The following is a 20430-nucleotide window of genomic DNA, read 5'->3' on the forward strand; positions in this document are numbered from 1 at the left end:
TTTGAGTCGAGTTTGCGGAGACTTGGGAAAAATTCACAAGATCGGTATCGTTTTAACACTGTAAGTCTCCTGCATATGCAAATTGATTTGAATTTTTTTATTATGTTTTAGCCTTAAATTCTCATTCTCTGACAGCTCTTGAGTAGTTTATTTCAGCAGTCGGCACCATCTCTCACACACTTTACGCAGAGAAGCCGATGAATATAAGTGAGTGTTCCAAAAGAAAAAAAGAAAAAAAGAAAAAAAGAAAAAGGGAATGCACCTTCTAAGTTTGGTGACCCTCACCCGGTCACTTAACCCAACGGTTGTGGAACCTTCAAAAGAAAAAGTTTTTCAAAACTCTTTTTTAGTTGGTTCAGCGGTTTCTGGTGCTGAACTTGGTAGGGAGGATTACGGTCCGATCCCCCGCAACTACAACTGAGTAAACAAAGGGTTATGCCACGTAAGTACCAGAATCCCGTGCAGAAAAGGATCAGAGTCACTAACCGGTCGTCTTGCTATAAGTGTGTGGAGATAACGGGCTTAATGTGATTGCGCCTGAATGAAAAAGAGCCAAAAGGATGAGTAAGTTAGGCTATGGTATAATAATATGATTTGAATTGATTTGTGTATTTAGGAGGCTTATATCTGCATAACTGTGGTTAGTGTTCTTACGATATCCTTAGTGTGCAAGATTAGTACCTGTCGATGCAAACTTACCCGAAGAAGACTTGTAGCCTAGGATGAGTAACTGTTGATGTATTTCTGCTTTCTTTGTTTTGTTTTTCATTTTGCTCGGAGTGCAAAAGTTCAAGTGTGGGGGAATTTGATCAGTGCATTTTGATGCACATTCCTCTACGTTTGTACTTATACATTTCCATGGTTTGCTTGTCTTATTTTTGTATTTTATAATGTTTTTATATTTTAAATTATTTTTATTGTTATTTGATTTTCGTATTTATTTTTCAGCTTTAGCAGTCTGCACGGAAACGATCATAACTGGAGTTCCGGGAGTCCGATTGAGGCGTTCTAATAATCGCCGGAAAGCTAAGAGAAAGAGCTACAACTTTTATGTTGGAGTCAAAGTCAGATTTGGAGCACATTTTTCCAGAATTTCGTTTGAAGCTGCAGGCACTAGTTTTATAAGTTTTGGGTCGTTAGTTTTGGGTCTGGGTGATGTTTGTTTGACCCATTTGGGTTATGACCCGAATTTCTTTTTGTCTTCTCTTTAGTCTAGGTCTGGCCGGACAGCTACTTTTTCACTTGACACTATTCACGAATTTGGAGTTTGCTTTGTATGATCATGAGGAACTAATTCATCAAGGATCAATCTGCTGTGACTCGGATTCCACTTTGAGGTTTTTATAATTCCAATTATTTGTTTCCTTTGAATTCTTCCTATAATTCCAATTATTTGCTTAATTTGATTGTTGCTATAGGATATATTTCTTAAATTCGATTGTTGATTGATGATCCTGAATCAATTTCGTGTTAACATAGCTTTTATATTATCACGAACGATCAAAGTTGCGTTTGCTTAATTCGTAACAGTTTTAATCCGTTTGCTTAATCCGGAATTCAGGAACATCTGCCGTATAATTTCTATTGCGCTTGTCAGTAGTTGTTATAATCGAATAGGAACGAACGAACCCGTTAGGGAATTGGGATTTTATAAATCGATGATAAGTTGGGAGTCGAAACAGTAGGTTGATTCGTTTTAGCTTAATTATTAATCAGTTATTTTCATAAACAGCTTATTTCCAGAATCACTTATTTTAAGAACTTTTTATAATTCGACCACCAAACCAACCCCCCCAATTCGATTTTAGTTAGTAATAATCAAGAGTCCTTGAGAGACGATATTCGAGTTACCGTTACCGTCGTACTACAATTTTATAAATTAACTCGTTTTTGACCCGCGCGCGACAGCGGATCATACCTCTTCATCTGGATCTAGGAGTCGGCTGGCTCGGGTATCTTCTTCCCGCCAGCGAGAGGAGGAGGAGGAGCAGCAGGAGGAGGAGGTGCCAGTGCCATACCACGAGCCGGAGGGTGTATCGGATGTTGACCCTCCAGCCGGGGAGGAGGATGAGCAGGAGGTCGGCTATCCGGGAGGGCCCTTTGACACTTCCGTGCTGATTCACTACCACGATCACGTCGCTCGGCATATCTGGGAGGGAGAGGTATTTTTTTTAATTTAACCGTTTATTTGTCACCATTTTTTATAATTTAACCGTTTATTTGTCGCTTATTTAATATATGTCGCTTATTTAATATATGTCGCTTATTTGTTTTTTTTTTGTAACAGGAGAGAGAGCCGCTGAAAATGGTCAACCACGCCCGCAAGATTTTCAGTCTGTTTAAACCAACGGCTGAGTGGTTTAACGACCATGTGCGAGGTTCAGGGCTCAGCGGGCTCTGCATGACGGGGTACACCACCATCAGCACCAGCATGCAGGGGGCATTTGTGGAGCGCTGGCACAAGGAGACATCCTCTTTCCACTTGCCGGTTGGGGAGATGACGATCACCTTGCATGACGTGCAGTGTCTTCTCCACCTGCCGATTAGGGGGGCGCTGTTGCACCACTCCAAGATCCAGAGGGTCGAGGCCATTGAGTGGATGACGCTCTATTTGGGCATGGAGCACGAGGTTGCTCACTTTGAGTGCGCCACGACTTCTGGGCCTCATATCCGGTTCACCACACTGAGCGCCTATTTCGAGCACCACTTGGTGTCGGCGGCCGAATTCGAGGATGCGGGTGACGAGCTGTTCACACACTATCACCGCGTCTGCGCTCTCCGGTGTTGGTACATGCATGTGGTAGGCGCTGCATGCTTTGTGGACAAGAGTGCCAGGTACGTCGACGTGACCTACCTCCGCTACTTCATGGACCTGGATACCGTTCACCAGTGGAACTGGGGGGCAGCTACTCTGGCATACCTCTACCAGAAGCTGAATGAGGCCTCCAACTGGAGGACGAGGCAGTTGGTCGGATCCTGCACACTACTTACGGTACGTTTTATTTTAACACATTATCGTATTTATTTATTTATTTATGTTTCGTATTTTTTTTAATACATTATCGTGTTTGTGTTTCAAAGCTGGATCATCTCCTACTTCTCCCGCATCCACGACTTCCACATCGATCCTGCGTACGTTGACGCCATGCCCAGGGCCGCCAGATACGCTCTCCAGAGGGGGAACGATGCGGTGGGACCATACCGTTTGTACTTGGACCGCACGATGCACGACGACGTCACCTGGAGGCCGTTCGCCGATTACGCTCAGATTGTCCCCTTTGACGACATTGCTTTATATTCAGGCTGGTTGGCATGCGGGACCGACATCATGGTCCGGTATCTCCCTGAGCGGTGCATGCGTCAGTTCGAATTCGTGCAGCGGATACCCAGGTCATCCTTTGAGGCTGCTCCCGACAGAGTGACCCGAGTGCAGCTCACTGCCATATGAGCGGAATGGCAGCAGCATGTGGTACCGCAGGAGTACCGTCTCACTCGGGTCACACAGGACTGGCACAATGAGGAGGGGTACGTCACATGGTTCTACCGGGTGTCCCATCCTCTGCTGAGACCCGACGTTCCCGGCGCTCCTAGGCCAGCACATGAGGAGATCCTGGAGAACCAGCAGGCCGAGGATGACCACGCCATTGATCTCATGCCGATTTGCCAGCGGATAGAGATGCTTGGGCGGGACGCGTTGGATCGAGGTGTCGTTCATCAGGGCGGTCCAGAGGCAGTCGCCGTGATGGAGATGATCGTCACTGATGCGGGCCGTGCGGCGGGGTACAGGCGGCAGAGGAGGGCCCAGGGTGAGAGGGTTAGGCACACCCAGTAGTGGTCGGGTTTATTTATTTTTTGATATTCGGATTGTATCTTTCGCACAGTATTATTATTACTTTCGGTTTGTATATATTATTTGGATTGGATTTATCATATTAGTATTTTCAGTTTATCTGTTGCTTATTTTATTTGGCGTTTGCGTTTAATTAAAATGCGAAACTGTTTAAGAAAAAACATAAAAAAAACACAGTTTCTGCATAATTCGGAAGTTCATTTCCGAATTCACCCCCATGAGGTGTTTTCGGAAGTTCATCTCCGAAGACACCCCCATGAGGTGTTTTCGGAGATGCACTTCCGAATTGTGGAATTTTTTTTAAAAAAAAAGCGCTTCGGAAGTTCATTTCCGAAGCAGGGGTATTTTGGGATTTTCGCTGGGGGTGACCCCCATAGGGAGGTGGCTAAAAAAATTTTCAAAAAAAATTCTATAAAAATTTTAATATTTTAATTTTTAATGCATTAAATTCAGATTACCGAAATAAAATTACTATTTTAAAGTTTTAACCATTGCCCTTAGGGCACTGGTTAGCATTTTTCTTTAAATATTGAGAGACAGCTAAATAATAAATTAATATTAAATTATATAATAAAATTTTCATGTCATAGAAAATTTTGTTATACATCTTTAATAATTTTAATATTTATATAATAATATGACTCAAGTAAGTGTGGTCACGATTAAATTTTATATTTTCTCTTTCACTTTCTCCATTCAAAAAACACCTTATATATTTTTTCATTTTATTTTATTCTTTTTACGTAAAAAACTACTACTGGTAGCTATGTTTGTTCTTTTACAATGTCACACGGATCACGATCCGTGCCTTCAGTTAAGTAAACACCACATCCGTTGATTAAGTTTCTCATCTACGGCCATAATAGCACTTTAACAAATTTCAACCAAACACACAATTTCAAAAAAACATTTCAAACCTCCCGCCCCACCTTTTCACAATTTTCTCCAGTTATAAATACACCTCACCTTACATTCCTTCTCATCAAGCAAAACAACGTCATTTCTCATTACCTCTTTAAACTCAAAACTTTTTTCATTAAATTTTCAGATCCAACCTCAATGGCTCGTACCAAGCAAACCGCCAGAAAATCCACCGGAGGAAAAGCCCCAAGGAAGCAACTCGCCACCAAAGCCGCTCGCAAGTCCGCCCCCGCCACCGGCGGAGTGAAGAAGCCCCACCGTTTCAGGCCCGGAACCGTCGCTCTCAGAGAAATCCGCAAGTACCAGAAGAGTACCGAACTCCTCATCAGGAAGCTCCCATTCCAGAGACTTGTTCGTGAAATCGCTCAGGACTTCAAGACTGATCTCCGCTTCCAGAGCAGCGCTGTCTCAGCCCTTCAAGAAGCCGCTGAAGCCTACTTGGTTGGTTTGTTCGAGGACACTAACCTCTGCGCCATTCACGCCAAGAGAGTTACCATTATGCCCAAGGACATTCAGCTTGCTCGCAGGATCAGAGGCGAGAGAGCTTAGGGTTATTTATGTAATTTAGTTCGAATCTCGTGTTTAGGGTTTCGTCTTCTATATGTAATCGCATATTATTTTAAATCAAATGAAATTCCTTGTTTCATCTTAAAACACTGCTTTGTTTATTTAATTTGACTATTATACAACTATATATTATACTTAATTAAAATATTAATTATAATTTTTTTGAAATAATTAATTATATGGACTGGGCTTGTTATTGGGCCCAATTATAACTCGTTTTTTCGGCCCAAATAGTTGGCGGGAAAATTATTACGCTCTTCTTCTAGACAGTGTTGTTTTGTTGCAATTTTTTCTTGGATTTGAGAGCGCGCAAAAATGGAGAAATATTTGGTATCGAAAAAGCCTTGTAGAGAACGAGTTAAGCATCCTCTTAGGTAAAATTGATTTTTTGTTTGTAGTTTAATTATGTAAATTGCAATGTTGAGATTTTTGTGTATGTTGCAACTGGAGGTTTCGATGGAAGAGCAGTTTAGTTGAATTGAATGGGAAATTTGAGGCGAATTATTGTCATGAAATGATGGACTTGCTTATGCGTTCGTATTCTGAGGTTTGTGTGGGTTTTGTTTTTATGGAAGTTAGGGTTTGATTGATTTACTTTAATTTTGGTGATGTTATTGAATTATGTGCAGGTTGGATGTTTTCAGCATTTGTATACAAGGGAAAATGGGACAATTTGCTACTCTAATGTATGATTAATGATTATTTAGTGTATAGTTTGGTTAAGATGATTTAGTTTAATGTGTTATTTTGGGGCTTGTGATACAGATTAATCGAATACTCACCGATGCACATACTCAGGCTAATCTTTTATATAGAAGAAGGTAAATGTTTTGATTGACTTTTCCTTTTTATGTAATATGAATGAAAGAGGAGTGAATAGTTTGTTTGATAGAATTTATATTTTTGCATAGAAGTTAAATTTTTGAAGCACTTCTGAGGTGTTTTTGAAATATTGAAGTTGACCTGTGGTTTTCCATGGGGTTAAGATTTCATATATTCTATGTAGCTCAGTAGCTCTGACATTAACATTGTGCAGAACTCTTAAATGTAGACACTTCAATGGATTAGATTTAAAGTGACACAGAATTAGCTTAGCTTAAGTTAAGCCAGTTATTTATCCTTACAAAAAACTGAAATGACTTGAACAGGGCCATTGTCTACCCAAGTTCTACAGCCTGCACTCTTAGACAAACCAAAGAGGCTATCAGGAACAACGTTTCACTATCTTAAAATACTCTAGCTCCACCCCTGCTATCAACTATGGCATTATCCATTCTAGATAGTATGTTGAAGCAGTTCAAAATTAAATGTTCTAGTAGCCTTTGTGGAACCATGCAAACAATATACCATAGCTTCAGCATCAGTTTTGATGATCACACTGTTGAAATGTTGCTCTTCAGCCCAATTGAGACACCATCTGTTCACTATCAATTCTGCCAATACGGGAGGGATTGAAATAACTTCAAACTCTGTTGCAGTAAACTTGGATGCACCGGTATGGTCCCTAGCTAGCATTCCTCAACCTGGTTTCCCTTCTACTAAGGAACCTGCAACAACATTTATTTTACCAATGCCACAATTAGGATGAGATCTCTTAGCTATGACTATGACAGAAATTGATGGCATTTTTCCTTTTGCCCTGTTGAAATCCTCAACATTCGCAAATGCCAAATTTGCTACCACAAAATGATCAAAATTAATGTTTTTAAAGTTTTTAATAAGACTTTGTTTCTGACGTTCTGTTGCTGCCAAGTCTTCCACACTGTATTAAAAGAAACTGCCGGACCAGAATATCAGATGCAGAAAGCAACAGAAGCAGCCAAGCTCTCTTATCTGTGCACGATGACACATGAATCAAAGAGGGGGGGGACAGCTCCTTTTTATTTCCCAAATTTCACCTTGTTGAGAGAATATTCCGGGCAAGTCTCAAAAAGATGTTTTGAGCTTTGTATTTTGTAATAATAAAATGTGGTTCCAACATTTGCTGTTTTAGACTTTTAGCTATAGAGCAACATATAATCAATAAAACCTAATCAGCTACATGAAGATTGGTATTTTAACCAACTTGAAATTGGTATAAGGATGTTTACTCCATACTTCCTAGTTTATGATAATATTGTAAAACAGAAGTGTGTGTAATTGATTTGTTTATTCTTCCTAGGAAAAAAATCAAGGTAGTAGTTAGCAATGACACGAGCTCTTGGGCATCTAATGTTCCATTAATATTGTATTATTTGACATGTTTCTAGTGAACTCTCTTTACAAACGTCTCACATTTGTTTGTTAACAGGAACGGTGTAACTTCTGTAGACTTTGACAAGAAGGTAATTCAATTGGTAGATGATAATAGAAGAAGTTTGTAGTGTGTTTGGGTTAACTTATGAGTGTGATACTAATTTCACATGTTTGAGGCATGTCCATCCTCTAATTATTTTCATTAGCGACACTTTTTTAACAATGCATTATATTTCTTGGATGCATGTCTTTTTTAAGTCACCAAAATGCTTTTGCGTGAGTATCTTTTTTCTCACCATGGAATACACTAATTTGATAAAACTGATTAGTTTCACCGTTTTTTTTCCACCCTATTTTTAAATTTCTCTAGGGAATATACTTGGCGTCTGTCACGAGATCAGGTTGCTTAACAGTTCATGACTTTGAAGCTCTTTATTGCCGGACAAACAAATTAACTTGTAAGTTTGGCTTTAGTAGTTACACTTTGTTTTGTAAACTATCACTGTGAAAGTCATTGTTAGAGTGGCACACAATGGTGTTAATTTCAATCTTTATCTTTTGATTTTTGACCAAACTATTGACTCAGATTTATTGGGGAGTTAGTCTAGAATTAAGTGTTCCATGAGCAATATTCCTATTTCATGCATGCGCTTTCTATTGTGTATTAAGCAGCGAACGATATGTAATTGTAAACTTTAACCAATTGGTTTGTTTGTGTTTCAAAAATGAGAATTTAATTTTCTTTCAAAATTGTGAACATATTCCTGAATTGAATTTTTCCTACTTTTTTTACATGCCTACGGGAGAGTAAGAAAAAAGCACCAGGGAGCTCCCATTTTGGTTCTTATTCTTAACATTATATTTCTTAGGTAGCCTTTTTCTTTGTTTTTTCATTGGACGGGGAGGAATTTTAAATGCAGTAGTGGTGATTGCTTTATGTTTAAACTTGCCTTTATGTTTATTGTGATGGTAGGCTTGCAAGAAGACGAGAGCAAACTTTTACTGCATCTCTCACCTGATCACCAACTTGATGTCGTCAAATGGAATCCTCTTGACCAGAATGAGGTTTAAAGTTAATTAAATTACCTTCTTACTTGCATTGTATTGTGAAATTGTACTATCAATTATTATATCTAAATACTATCAACCACATATACTATGTGATATACTTCTAGTTTTACATTGTTATTTTGTGGAGGATGCTATTTTGATATTTTTCTCATTATTTTTATGAAACCACGGCATCTACAAGTGCTTGTGCATTTTGTGCACGACCTAGACATGCGAATTGTCAAATTCATGATTCATGAAAATTATTTTGTTGTTCCAAACATATTAACATTTCATTTTCTCTTCAATTTAAACTTTACCCTTTTCTTTTCAGGTTCTTTGTGCCTCTATGAAACGTAATGTACTACTCATATTTGATGTTGCATATATGATGTCAGAACCAATTGATGTAAGTTTCCATTATAATATTTTTATTGCACTTCCTGTAGAATCTAGCTTCTGTTCAAATTATTATGCCACCGCTATTTTCTATTGAAAACATTTTGTTTCTACTGTTGATGCTTGTTGCTCCCTCACATTCAGGTTGATATCATTTCCTTAGTGCATTATGCCATTACTATTTAGTAGTGCTCTGTCTTCTAAATTTTTTGTTTTTTTGTAAAAATAACATGTAACACCTAATAAGGTGCACCGGCCTAAAACTGTGCAACACATTTCTCTTATCGTAGGTGCTTATCCAAACAAATGAACCTAGAAACACAGTACAAACTAAATATCCGTCAATATTATAGGACATTTATCTTTTCACATGATCACATTTTCCTCATCTTTCTGATTTTGAGGGATAATGCTAATTGCTAAGTACAAGTGTTTTTAAAATATATGCTAGTCCAGTAAAAAATGCTAGTCCAAGTAATGTTTTCATACAAAAATGTCATGATATAGGAGTTACGTACAAGAAATACCGCCACCGTTAGTGGATCCAACATACCCAAAGGTCTATCTGATGTTGCTTTTGCATCAAATGATTCAAGGTTAGTGAACCTAAATTCAGAGGAGCTGTTTCTTTTACCTATCAGGAATGATGAATTTCTAATACAATGCAACTTGTTCTTATATTTAAGATGTCTAACGATTTAATATATTTAAGATGTCTAAAGATTTAATATAAAAGCTTCTATTGATCTATACTTGTCCAATGTTTTTGTTGTGACTGATTGTCACACGACGGACACATGCTACTCAACATGATTAACCTGACAAAATAAGCAACCGGAAATTAGGCTGATCTTCGAATGTTGTCTAGCTTTCAAACATCAATCACTGTGACTAACCAAAAATTCATTAACTATAGCCTGTAACACTTATGTATGTTATATCTAGTTTTCAAAGTGTACACAAGATATGCATGTTATGTCTAGTGCGGCTACTCATTCGATCCAAAAGAAGAGGAATATCTCATCCTTACAATTGCATTATACTGACGCCAATAAAGCATTTGCTACCACTCAATTGGGGCTACCATAATAAAGGAACTCGCAGGTATATCTGTGAATCCAAAGACAAACTACTCTGCAACCCGTAAGTTTGGAGAAAAAGATAAAGGAAATAGGATGAGTCTGAATTGTGAATTCTAATTTGTTTCAATTTAGTGAGAGCATAATAAAAAAAGTGGATAGGAAGGAGAAAGTGAGAAATAAGGATTTGCACCAGTGTTTGACTAAAATCAAACTTTGAACTTAAAGTTGCATCCTTTGGAAACTTATTCATGGTTTTGGAAGTATTAGAAAATCAGGATAACATTTTTCGATATATCTCATAAATGAATCCTTAATGAGTTACACATGCAGAACTATATCTTTCCAGATCTTATGCTCTTGAAAGACTATTCACCTGTGGGTGCAAAAAAAAAGTCCTTTTAAAAAAATTGTTTTCATATCTATATTTATAAAAAAATCACCAAGGTTAGGTTGATTAATACTTACATTACATGCCCAAATCTTAACGGTGAGTAAGTAAAGGCTCACTCAAATGTTTTTAAGGTGTACTTTACTTGTGACGTCATAGTCCTCGTGGGATCCAGGGGATCTCCTCAAAGATAGCAAATGAAAGGCCCACGGCGCTTTCTTTTTCAAGATATTGTTGTGTATTTTCACTAAACTATTAACATGCTGGATGGCATCAGATAGCTGAGTCTAAGTATGATTTTACTCTTGATAATGATTTTATTCCGTGAGTTTATCATTATTTCTGTCACTGTGCTGTTCTCAATCTGCTAGCAAATTTAACAGGATCTTTGCTTCTGATACGCATGGCACAGTTAATGTTTGGGATAGAAGAGCGAAGGGTCTACCCTGCCTCGAACTTACTTCTGCTTCATTTGGTACCCTTAACAGCATCCAATTAGATGCAGAAAATCAGGTCCGGAATTATTTATGTAGTCTATCAAGTAATCTTTGAATTCTCTTAGAACACTAATATGAATTTATTCATTTTTTTCTTGGATTGAGCCAATGAAAGCTTTTCTAGTTTCTTGTTTTGACATTTGCATATGAGGGGTTCTTAACATAGTTAAGCATAGAGACAATGCCTAATTAGGGAACTGGTGTTGACTTGGCAGTATTTAATACGGGTCATGCTAACTTTGTGCCTTAAAGGACATGTTAAGCAATCCAAAAGTAGAAATTTTATATTGAAAAAAACTTTCTTAAACTTTGAAGTAATTGAATGCAAAACTTTTAAGACAACATTTCTATATTAAGTTCCTTAACATGCACCCTAAAGGCACAAGTTAGTATCTCCCTTTAATTTTGTATGAGGGCCCAATCAGATATCCTAGGCAGTTGAAGTCTTAAATAATCTAACTGAGCAGTATACAAATCCAATGCAGTTGCATGGTAGTCGTTTTGCCAAATTTTATGGGATGCAAGTTAGTAATATGTAAACGAAATATGCAACTGACCAATATTTTTGTAATTTTAATTTTTAATTCTAGCCAAACAGCTCGCAGTTCCTGGTCCACCTCAATAGAACTGCACTAACTTAATCAGCGTGGTCAAGATCGAGTGCTAGATTGTAAGAGCGTAAAATCTTACGTGCCATGACTGCCAAAGCGTGCTATGATCATATCCAGATTGTTTTCGTTTCCGGCATGCTCAAGATCGAGATCTTTGAAGCAAGATCATTGAAAAAAACGTGCTGGATTTTGTTTGTTGGGTTGGACCTGTCTAACCGGGTCGGTTTTTTATTAAAAACCTAGTTTACTTTAAGTGGAAAACCAGAGTTTCATCTACCCTAAACCACACTTTTCTCATACACAAAAGCTGCCTTTTTGATTTTAGTCTTTTGAAGACGACAGTTAAGTCTTTTGAATACTTAAGATGATATCTTTTGAACTTATTAAGTTATGTAATGATGGTTATGAATTATTAATTAAATTGGTAGAATGTTGTGATTTATAGGTTATTTGTCTATGTATTATAATTTTCCCTTCGGTAGAATCTTACGAGCCGTGCTACGGTCCTAGTTTTACGATCTCGTGCTTGACTACATTGAACATAAGTACATAACCATTGCAATTGCATCATTTTGGTTTTAATGAGTTTAAAACTGCATATGTTTATTATGTTCGGTCAACAGTATATATGGTGAAATTATGAACAACGGTTATTCTACCTTTTCCAGATTGTTTTTGGTGCTGGGAGGCATGGGATTGTGTATGTGTGGGATATACGTGGTGGAAGAGCATCTACTTCATTCCTAACTCACAAAGAGGTTATTTCTGTATTGAGTGTTTTTTCTTGCTAATATATTGTGAAAAAAACAATCTAAAGATAAGTAAGGAGTGAGGCTATTTGGACAAAAATTACCTACGTAATGCATCTGCTCCTCTTGCCATGGTGCCTAAGGGCCAAACCTTTGCGTGTTTTTCATTTTAAAATGTTATCAGTATGTTAATGAAAAGTAACAATGTCCTAGATTGAGATTTTGTTGAAACATATAGTCTACACACTATTTGATTAAAGGTTACCTTGTTAGGTATAAATTTGTTGTAATGTTGTAAATTTGCAATATAATTGCCCTGTTGCAGTTTTCAATTGATCTAGGATATTAAAACTTGCCTGGTACTATAGAGGTGCATGCACCTTCTTAGGCGAGGGCGATAGATTAGCCTCACAGAAGTTTGATATTTGATATTAGCATAGCTAACATGGGTCAATGCTCTGCCAATGTAGTTAAAATTACATTCCGAAATTGCAATTCACAAAGTAAAAATATTATCATATAATCACATGTCTGCATTAATATCTATTATATGAATTTATGAATCGTAATCTATTAATATAGATGCTGAATGTCGTGACGTGACCTCTTGATGCTTGCAGCATACTTTTGTTGAACAAAACACGACTTGGACAAATGTTATTATAAGATATATCTTCCAATATTTATTGATCTTATGGTGATTTATTTGGCTTTTTAGATATGCCATCCACCATTAACATCAGTGAAGTTGGCAACATTACTAGAGAAGATTGGATCCTTGAAGGTATGGTTGATATCTATTGCTTTTACAGATTAAATTGGACAAAAATACTTCCTTTCTTGTGTGATGCCTATATATTTTTCATCGTAGATTAATTTTTAATAATTTCTGTGCCTATTAAGCATGTGTGTCAGCTGAAATTGATGTTATTACTTATGGAAATGCTTTTGATGCATTTAAAAATCTCATATTTCTATGTATATCATAAATTTTCCATATTTGCTGTGTTTGGTTGACAACCATAGGGTGAATAAAAGTATTAATTTGAACAGCAATAAGCTTTTGTTTGCAATACAATGTCTGGATTTCATCACGTGGCGATATTTTTTTGCATACAAAAATTTATAGGCTAAGTCATTCATTCCTATTATTATGTAGGCACAAGCAGAAATTGTTCCCAAGGAGATTCACTCTATTGGTCTTAATCCGTCCTTCCCAAATCAGTTAGCATTCCATATAGCAGACGGCTGGTAGGTTGGCAAATGTATTTGGTTTTCTTTTCCCTTTATCATGCAAGACATCATTTTAAGGTCATGCTTGGTATGTTTCTTGCATGCCTGATTTCTTTCTTCAGCTAGGAGAATTTCTATCATTTGACTATGCACTAAGAATTTGTTTGGTTGGTGAGCGGATTTGGTTGAGGGAAAAGAGAGGAGGAAGGAGAAGGATACTCCCTCACCTTGCTTGGGGGTTCTATATTTCTCTGTAAAAGAATAAAACTCCTTAATTTGAGGGTTCTATATTCTCTGTAAAAGAATAAAACCCCTTTATTTGGGGGCATACTTAAAAAATGAATTGGATGAGGACTTCAGAGGGTTTTGTCTATGAAGCACGGACACCTCTAGGCACAGGCGTGTCGCGGTGTCCGACACGTGTCGGTGTCCGACACTTGTATGACACCCGTACGACACGTGTCGAAAAAGTCAGACAGGTGTCGGAAAAGTCAGACAAGTGTCGCAAAAAAAAACCTTTTTTATATGCTTCGACACTTGTGGAATCAGTGTCCGACACCGGTATGACACTCGTTACAACACGTGTCACACAATTCAGACAAGTTTTTCAAAAAGAAATTGTTTTTCTTTTTGTTTCAACACACCTTATACATTTTTTAGACAAATCTCATACACATCTAAAAGGGTTAAACATGTTTTGAAATAATGATATTAAGGAAGAATTAAAAATATTAATTTTGATTAGAATATTTTTAATTTTTTTAATGAAAGAGCGATAAATAAAACTCAAATAGTATCATATACATAGCGGTGTCGGTGTCCTATATTTTTACATTATCGGTGTCGGAGTGTCCGTGTCCGTGTCACGGTGTCCGTGTCAGAATCTGTGCTTCTTAGGTTTTGATTTAACGTTTGTTCAACTCCTTTCCCTCTATCTATATCTATAATTTCCACTGAAGAAGGAGAATATTAGTCGGTAGCCTTCCCCTCCTCTCTAAATACACTTTCCCCATCAATGTTATTAAACTTATGAGAAACCAAGAATGAAAGCTATATGTTCTACATGAAGCTGAGAAGTATCTAATCTCTTGAAGAACCCTCCCTTAAAAGCACCTAAATATTTCACTGAGCTGAGAAGTATCTAATCTCATGAAGAACCCTCCCTTAAAAGCACCTAAATATTTCACTGAGCTGAGAAGTATCTAATCTCATGAAGAACCCTCCCTTAAAAGCACCTAAATATTTCACTGAGCTGAGAAGTATCTAATCTCATGAAGAACCCTCCCTTAAAAGCACCTAAATATTTCAGAGTATCCTATATTACCCAATTTGGGACTTGTTGATCACCCCCATAACACCCAATTCCATATCACAACAGCACCTTTGGGAATTGTCAAGCCACTGACGACCGACGACCAACTCCGTAACCAATTGATAAGTATTTAAGTATTTGGATAATCCTCCCATCTGAGCTAGCTATCAAGGTGGAAGAGCCAAGCCACTTAAATACTCCACTGAGCATTCCAAGCTACTTGATGTGGGACTTGCACCCCATAATACCCAAGTCCCTTTAAGACTGGCAGAAAGATATCAAGAAAATCTAATTATGATTTTCATCAATTTATAGAAGACTTGTGATAGAGTAACTAGAAACGTTTTTGAAGGTTTCTAGCGAAAAAGAATTTGGTTGCTTATATTCTTGTTTCAAGCTATAGGCTTGCACCCCTGCTCAACTTTGAGACTTATATTTCTATATATGTTTTTGATGTTCTTGCATAAACATATCTTTGAGACTTTGTCCATGGTATATGCTTATTCTGGAATTGGACGAGATAGTGTTAGCTGGAGAGTTCATGGAAAAAAATAAGTGGAAGTGAGATATATAGAGAAAACCTTGGAAGCACATGGTTTTCATCAAAGTAGTAACAAATAAGACTACATAGAATTCGAGTTTAGTTAGAGACAAATTATAGCTTTGAGATACAAACTGGGAGACATAAACTACCATAGTTCTAACATTTCTTGTGCCATAAGTCCATCATCCAAAATGGCAAGGACATATAGGGAGGTGTCTAACATAGTATTCGATCATGATGGATGAAATAGATAAATGTTGTGTGATAAAAAAGTACCATTCTAGCTTGAAAAAGTAAATTTTTTTCAAACCATTATGTCCTGTCTCTAAATCAGGGCCGGTCCAACCCGTTTAGAGGCCTAAGGCTATGTTTGGATACAATAAAAAAGAACGGAGTGGATGGAGCGGAGCGGGATGGAATATAGCGGAACGGAATAGAATGGAGTAAATACGTCATTCCATTGTTTGGATACATTATGATGGAATAGAGTAATTTTTTTCATTCCTTCTAAATCGGAGGGTACAAAAAATGGTGGAAAGTGATGGAATGGAATGGAATGCATTCCATCCGTTACCACTCCATTCCATCCGTTTTTAATAGATCCAAACGATGAAACAGAAACTTATTCCATTCCATTCCGCTCATTTCCATCCTATTTCATCAATCCAAACATACCCTAAAGCAAATTTTAAAGTGACGTCTTTAAAATTTATTTCAAAATATTAATTTTGTGGTTGTTAAGAGTTGAGCTAAATACCAATAGAAAAAGAGGCCTATATATTAACAATTCAACTACAATAATATATGTATTTTTAAATCTAAATAAATAAAAAATTTGAGGCATTTTTTAACCTCAAACTTTTGAGGCTTAAAGCCCTAGCTTTAGCAGCTTGGCCCTTGGGCCGGCCCTGCTCTAAATGTTGGATGGTAAAGAAATAATACAAAAATATTTTTAGTGTTGCAGGGATGCAATTGTTATGATGGACAAGTTATATAAGACAAAATAGAATTAAGAATACTATTATTAGAGAATATTTGTATAACTTCTATGGTAGAAAAGACAAGAGTCTCATCTTTAGCTAGTTTAGGTATTTGTAGAGTATACTTGTTGAATAGGTAAGATGACAGTCCAATGCATAGAAAATAAGTAAAACTATAGGCCAGCCATTGAGAGAGATTTAGAGGTAGTTGATTTATCTTTTTTTTCGAAGCACTTTTTCTTTGAATTTAATTCATCATACGGTATTTGGCATGGCATCATTTAATCTGTGCTGCCGATCTCATCTAGTGAGAAGATACTTGTATATTGTTTTTGTTGTTAACGATGACTAGTGACTACCATTAAAATGCTCTTTTGATGTCAATACTTAATAGTGGCTGAGTACATCGAAAACATTTATTTGCTTTTTATTGATTTTTACGTGTCAAATAAATGATTCCTTATCTATGTTAATCCAGCATGTTAAATTGTTGCTTTAATATCATTGTAGGTCGGGCATTTTGGATATTCATAATTTTAAAGTTACACATATTCATTGCCCTCCCCCAGCTTGGTTGTAAGTTTGTTAGTTGTCACATCTAGATTTGCTTAGTTGATATCTGCGGAAAGGCTTTGCGGAATACATCTAACTATTGTTTGTACTGTTCATTCTGTGTTAGAAATGATTCCTATGCTTCCCTTGATCAAACAGATTTAAGAAAACCTTCATGGTTATCGACATGTTCGGTAAGAGACCTTTATTAATGGAATTTACCTTCTTTATCTTTAAGTTCTCTGCAAAACAACATTTAGTCATGTTGGCAAGTTATTCAGTTTCTACTTATACAGTGCTTGTGACTGTTAATTTCAATTATTTGGTTTAATAAGAATTTGGTTCTCATTACTCATGTCCTTATTCTAAAACATACAAGTTGCCACTACTTGTACCATCCCACATAAGTGATCAATATATATTACAACAGTGAAGTGATGGAACTAAATAGTGGTTTTTGGTTTTTTGCATTGGGTGAGTAAAATCGGCCGACACTAATGTCCCACATCCTTCAAATCCAAACCTTATTTTAACCTTATTTTTTAAACTACTACGTACATCTCTAGTTAGAAAACATCTTTGACATTACTCTTATTTCTATTTTTCAGATCTATTTGGCAGGGTCACCAGTTAATTGCGGCCTTCATATGTTAGATTTCTACCCGAGTATCAGCTCACCGTGTCACGTGGATTACAAGTAAGTCATTCCAACTGTTATAGATGGTGAAATCTATAGAACAACACACAAGTTAACCAGGTGTACATTTATATATGTCTGCATTTTATTCTCAAAACGTATTGCAAATTTTTCTTTCTACCTAATTTGCAAGTTTTCTTCTTTACAGGGAGGATATACCAGAATTTTCCAGTTCGACAAAACAAAAGAATCAAAATAGATTCATTCCTTTAACTGAAGAAGTTTTGTCATGTGCTGCTCATCCTTTGTACAATGCCATCGTAGCCGGAACAAAGGTTTGTGCTGGAATTTTAATTATTTTTATATTGATTATAAACTACTCCATCCATAATTAAGCATGTCATTTTTGAAGCCTGACTTAGGGCCCGTTTGTTTTGGCTTTTTTTAAAAATGATTTTTATAGTGTTATCAAATTTTGTGAAAAATTTTTTTACAAAGAAACTTTTCATAAAAGCTTCAAATGAAAATTTTGTTTGAATAATTATTCTTAAAATGTGATTTTAGGTATTTCATCTATTTATGGGGAAAAAATTTGGATATCAAAATTTTAAAAAATCACTTAATTTTGAAGCTATTTCAAATAGATTTTCATAAAAATCATTTTTGAAATACGACTTTTTGAAAAAATTATGATTTTGATAAAATTTTGGTCTTCAATTATGTATGTTTATGTTATAAGATGTCAAAATTAGTGTTTCATTTTAGAAAAAACGAATATAAAAAAATTTGTAATATTTTGAAAAACGATTTTAAAAAATCTATTTTCAAAAATACAAAGAAAAAATTCATTTTTTTAAAGCTGAAACAAACTGGCCCTTAGTCTTGGATTTCTTCTGACTTTTGACTGTTTGGCCGTTCACACCGCTCCAACTTCATCTTGGCATTAATTTGCTGTCTTGTGCCTAAGGTTGATTGATATTGTTGGTTTCAGGGAACATCTTTGCTTGTGGTTTCGCAAAAACGCAAGTCATGCAAAGGAGAAGATTAGTATCAAGCATTTGGCAGAATAAATTGTAGAGTAGGGGTAATTGGAATGTCGTCTTCACAACCAAATTCACTCGTTCTATTATATGACTCTCCAACACACCCTTTCTGGGATTATTTTCTTGTACAATAGTTATGAGTTTGGTTCAAATTAAAATTGTTTTTGTATCTATCTCACTCAAAATACTTACAAAAGTCAAATCATTGAAGCTAACGTTAACAAAACTAAACAAATCCCACGATCCACTAGCGGGAGTCTCGTTTAAAACCAGAGCAGAGCTTTGTATAGACTTATCCAACACAAGGATTGTTAGTACTAGTAGAATTCAAACTCAGAAACTTAAGAGAAGTTCACCAGAATCAGAATGAGTTATTATTCATGTAGCAAATATAAGTTCAACATTTCAAAGATGTGCATATGTATTTTATTCATCACTCAAACCAAAAAGCTAAGTGAAGTGGTTTTGTCATTTCACAGATATCTTTTGGAAGAAAAATAATGTTCACAAATATCTTTTGTACCAAGAAATAAAATTTGAAAAAAATTAGATATAATATTACAATTTCTCTATTCTTATATTTTAAGGAATTTTCTAAGATAACTTGATGTGCCGTAAATAGAGAGAATCACACTTGTTCTTATTACAAAAAAAATTGTTTTTTAAATTCATTAAATAAATTATGTATTAAGTTTATATTTAGTCAATATATATTAACTATTCAATGAAAACAAAAAGTAAACTTTAGAAAGTTTAGAGTTTGTTTTATACTTGATCTGTATGTTTTCTTACAAATTTCCTCTTTTATTACTCTGACAAAATAACATCACTAGTTTCTTTCAGGCTAGCTGTGATTGTGAGTGAAAACGAAAGAGAAGTGATTCTCACCATTTTTGTGTGGATGTAAAGACTGGAAACAAATTATTTTACAATATCTTTATCGAATATGTTCTACTGAATGGCCATTTCCTAGTTCGATGTGACATTTGTCTAACGGTCCCATTATTTTTTGTCTGAGATTTTCCAAAGTGTTGTTTTCCTTTTATAACCCCCCAAATGCGCAATAACTATGATTGCAAACCAAAGTTGTCTCCATGATTTGAATTAAATCATGAAAAGTTGAAGGATAGTAGTATTTGAATTTTGATTAGTATGGATCATAGAGGTTCCCTCATTCAAATCATTGTTAAGAGAATTTTTGCCAAGGAAGTCAATTATTGAAAAGATCAAATAGAAATATACTTAACTTTTCATGAGCTTACACTTTACGCCACGAGTATTCCATCCTTAAATAATTTGATACATTTTATGAGAATAGTTGTTATTTACGGTCAGTGTAAAATATTTTATATGGGATAGTGTATTACAACCATTCACAAATAATATTTTATATGTGATCTAAAATAAAATCAAATTTTTACACAAATTTAACAGTTATTTCAATTAAATTCGCGTTTTATTAGTTTGGTCCCATTTGATAGAGATAAATATGATTTCTCAAAAATATTTGCATTTTACTCTCATGACTTTATTTTTTATTATAAATAAATTTTAGTTTTTTAAATTTATTAAATAATAATTGTATTTAGTTTATATGTAAATTAAATATATTAATTATTTAATAAATTTAAAAATTTAAAAATTATTTATATTAAGAAATAGAGGAATTATATTATCATGGACAATACATTTAAAACTCATGCAAGATTAGTCTAAGTAAGTTTATTAAGGGTATGTTTACGAGTTTGTTTTTGAAAGGTTTTCGAGAAAAATACTTTGA

General features: G+C 35.6%; 2 protein-coding genes across 3 annotated transcripts; both read left to right on the forward strand.

Annotated features, from left to right (window-relative positions):
• Positions 1 to 4817: 4817 nt before the first annotated feature.
• LOC131602029 (histone H3.2) lies at positions 4818 to 5425 on the forward strand. The gene has a single exon (XM_058873973.1). It carries the CDS (start codon positions 4910 to 4912, stop codon positions 5318 to 5320), a length of 411 nt encoding a protein of 136 aa, XP_058729956.1. The 5' UTR covers positions 4818 to 4909; the 3' UTR covers positions 5321 to 5425.
• Positions 5426 to 5516: 91 nt separating this feature from the next.
• LOC131602027 (uncharacterized) lies at positions 5517 to 18990 on the forward strand. 2 transcript variants are annotated; one of them, XM_058873972.1, is made up of 18 exons: positions 5517 to 5712; positions 5789 to 5885; positions 5968 to 6024; positions 6104 to 6159; positions 7629 to 7662; positions 7944 to 8031; positions 8547 to 8638; positions 8958 to 9032; positions 9530 to 9618; positions 10876 to 11005; positions 12269 to 12358; positions 13068 to 13133; positions 13509 to 13600; positions 16929 to 16994; positions 17098 to 17164; positions 17579 to 17667; positions 17816 to 17942; positions 18599 to 18990. In XM_058873972.1, exons 1-18 carry the CDS (start codon positions 5654 to 5656, stop codon positions 18653 to 18655), a joined length of 1431 nt encoding a protein of 476 aa, XP_058729955.1. In that variant the 5' UTR covers positions 5517 to 5653; the 3' UTR covers positions 18656 to 18990. The 2 variants fall into 2 exon arrangements, 1 of the variants encoding a protein (XP_058729955.1); XR_009283905.1 differs by lacking the exon at positions 18599 to 18990 and having other exon boundaries at positions 17579 to 17727; positions 17816 to 17943.
• The last annotated feature ends 1440 nt before the right edge of the window (positions 18991 to 20430 follow it).

This window comes from Vicia villosa, linkage group LG5 (assembly GCF_029867415.1).
Source record: "Vicia villosa cultivar HV-30 ecotype Madison, WI linkage group LG5, Vvil1.0, whole genome shotgun sequence".
Taxonomy (NCBI): Eukaryota; Viridiplantae; Streptophyta; class Magnoliopsida; order Fabales; family Fabaceae; genus Vicia; species Vicia villosa.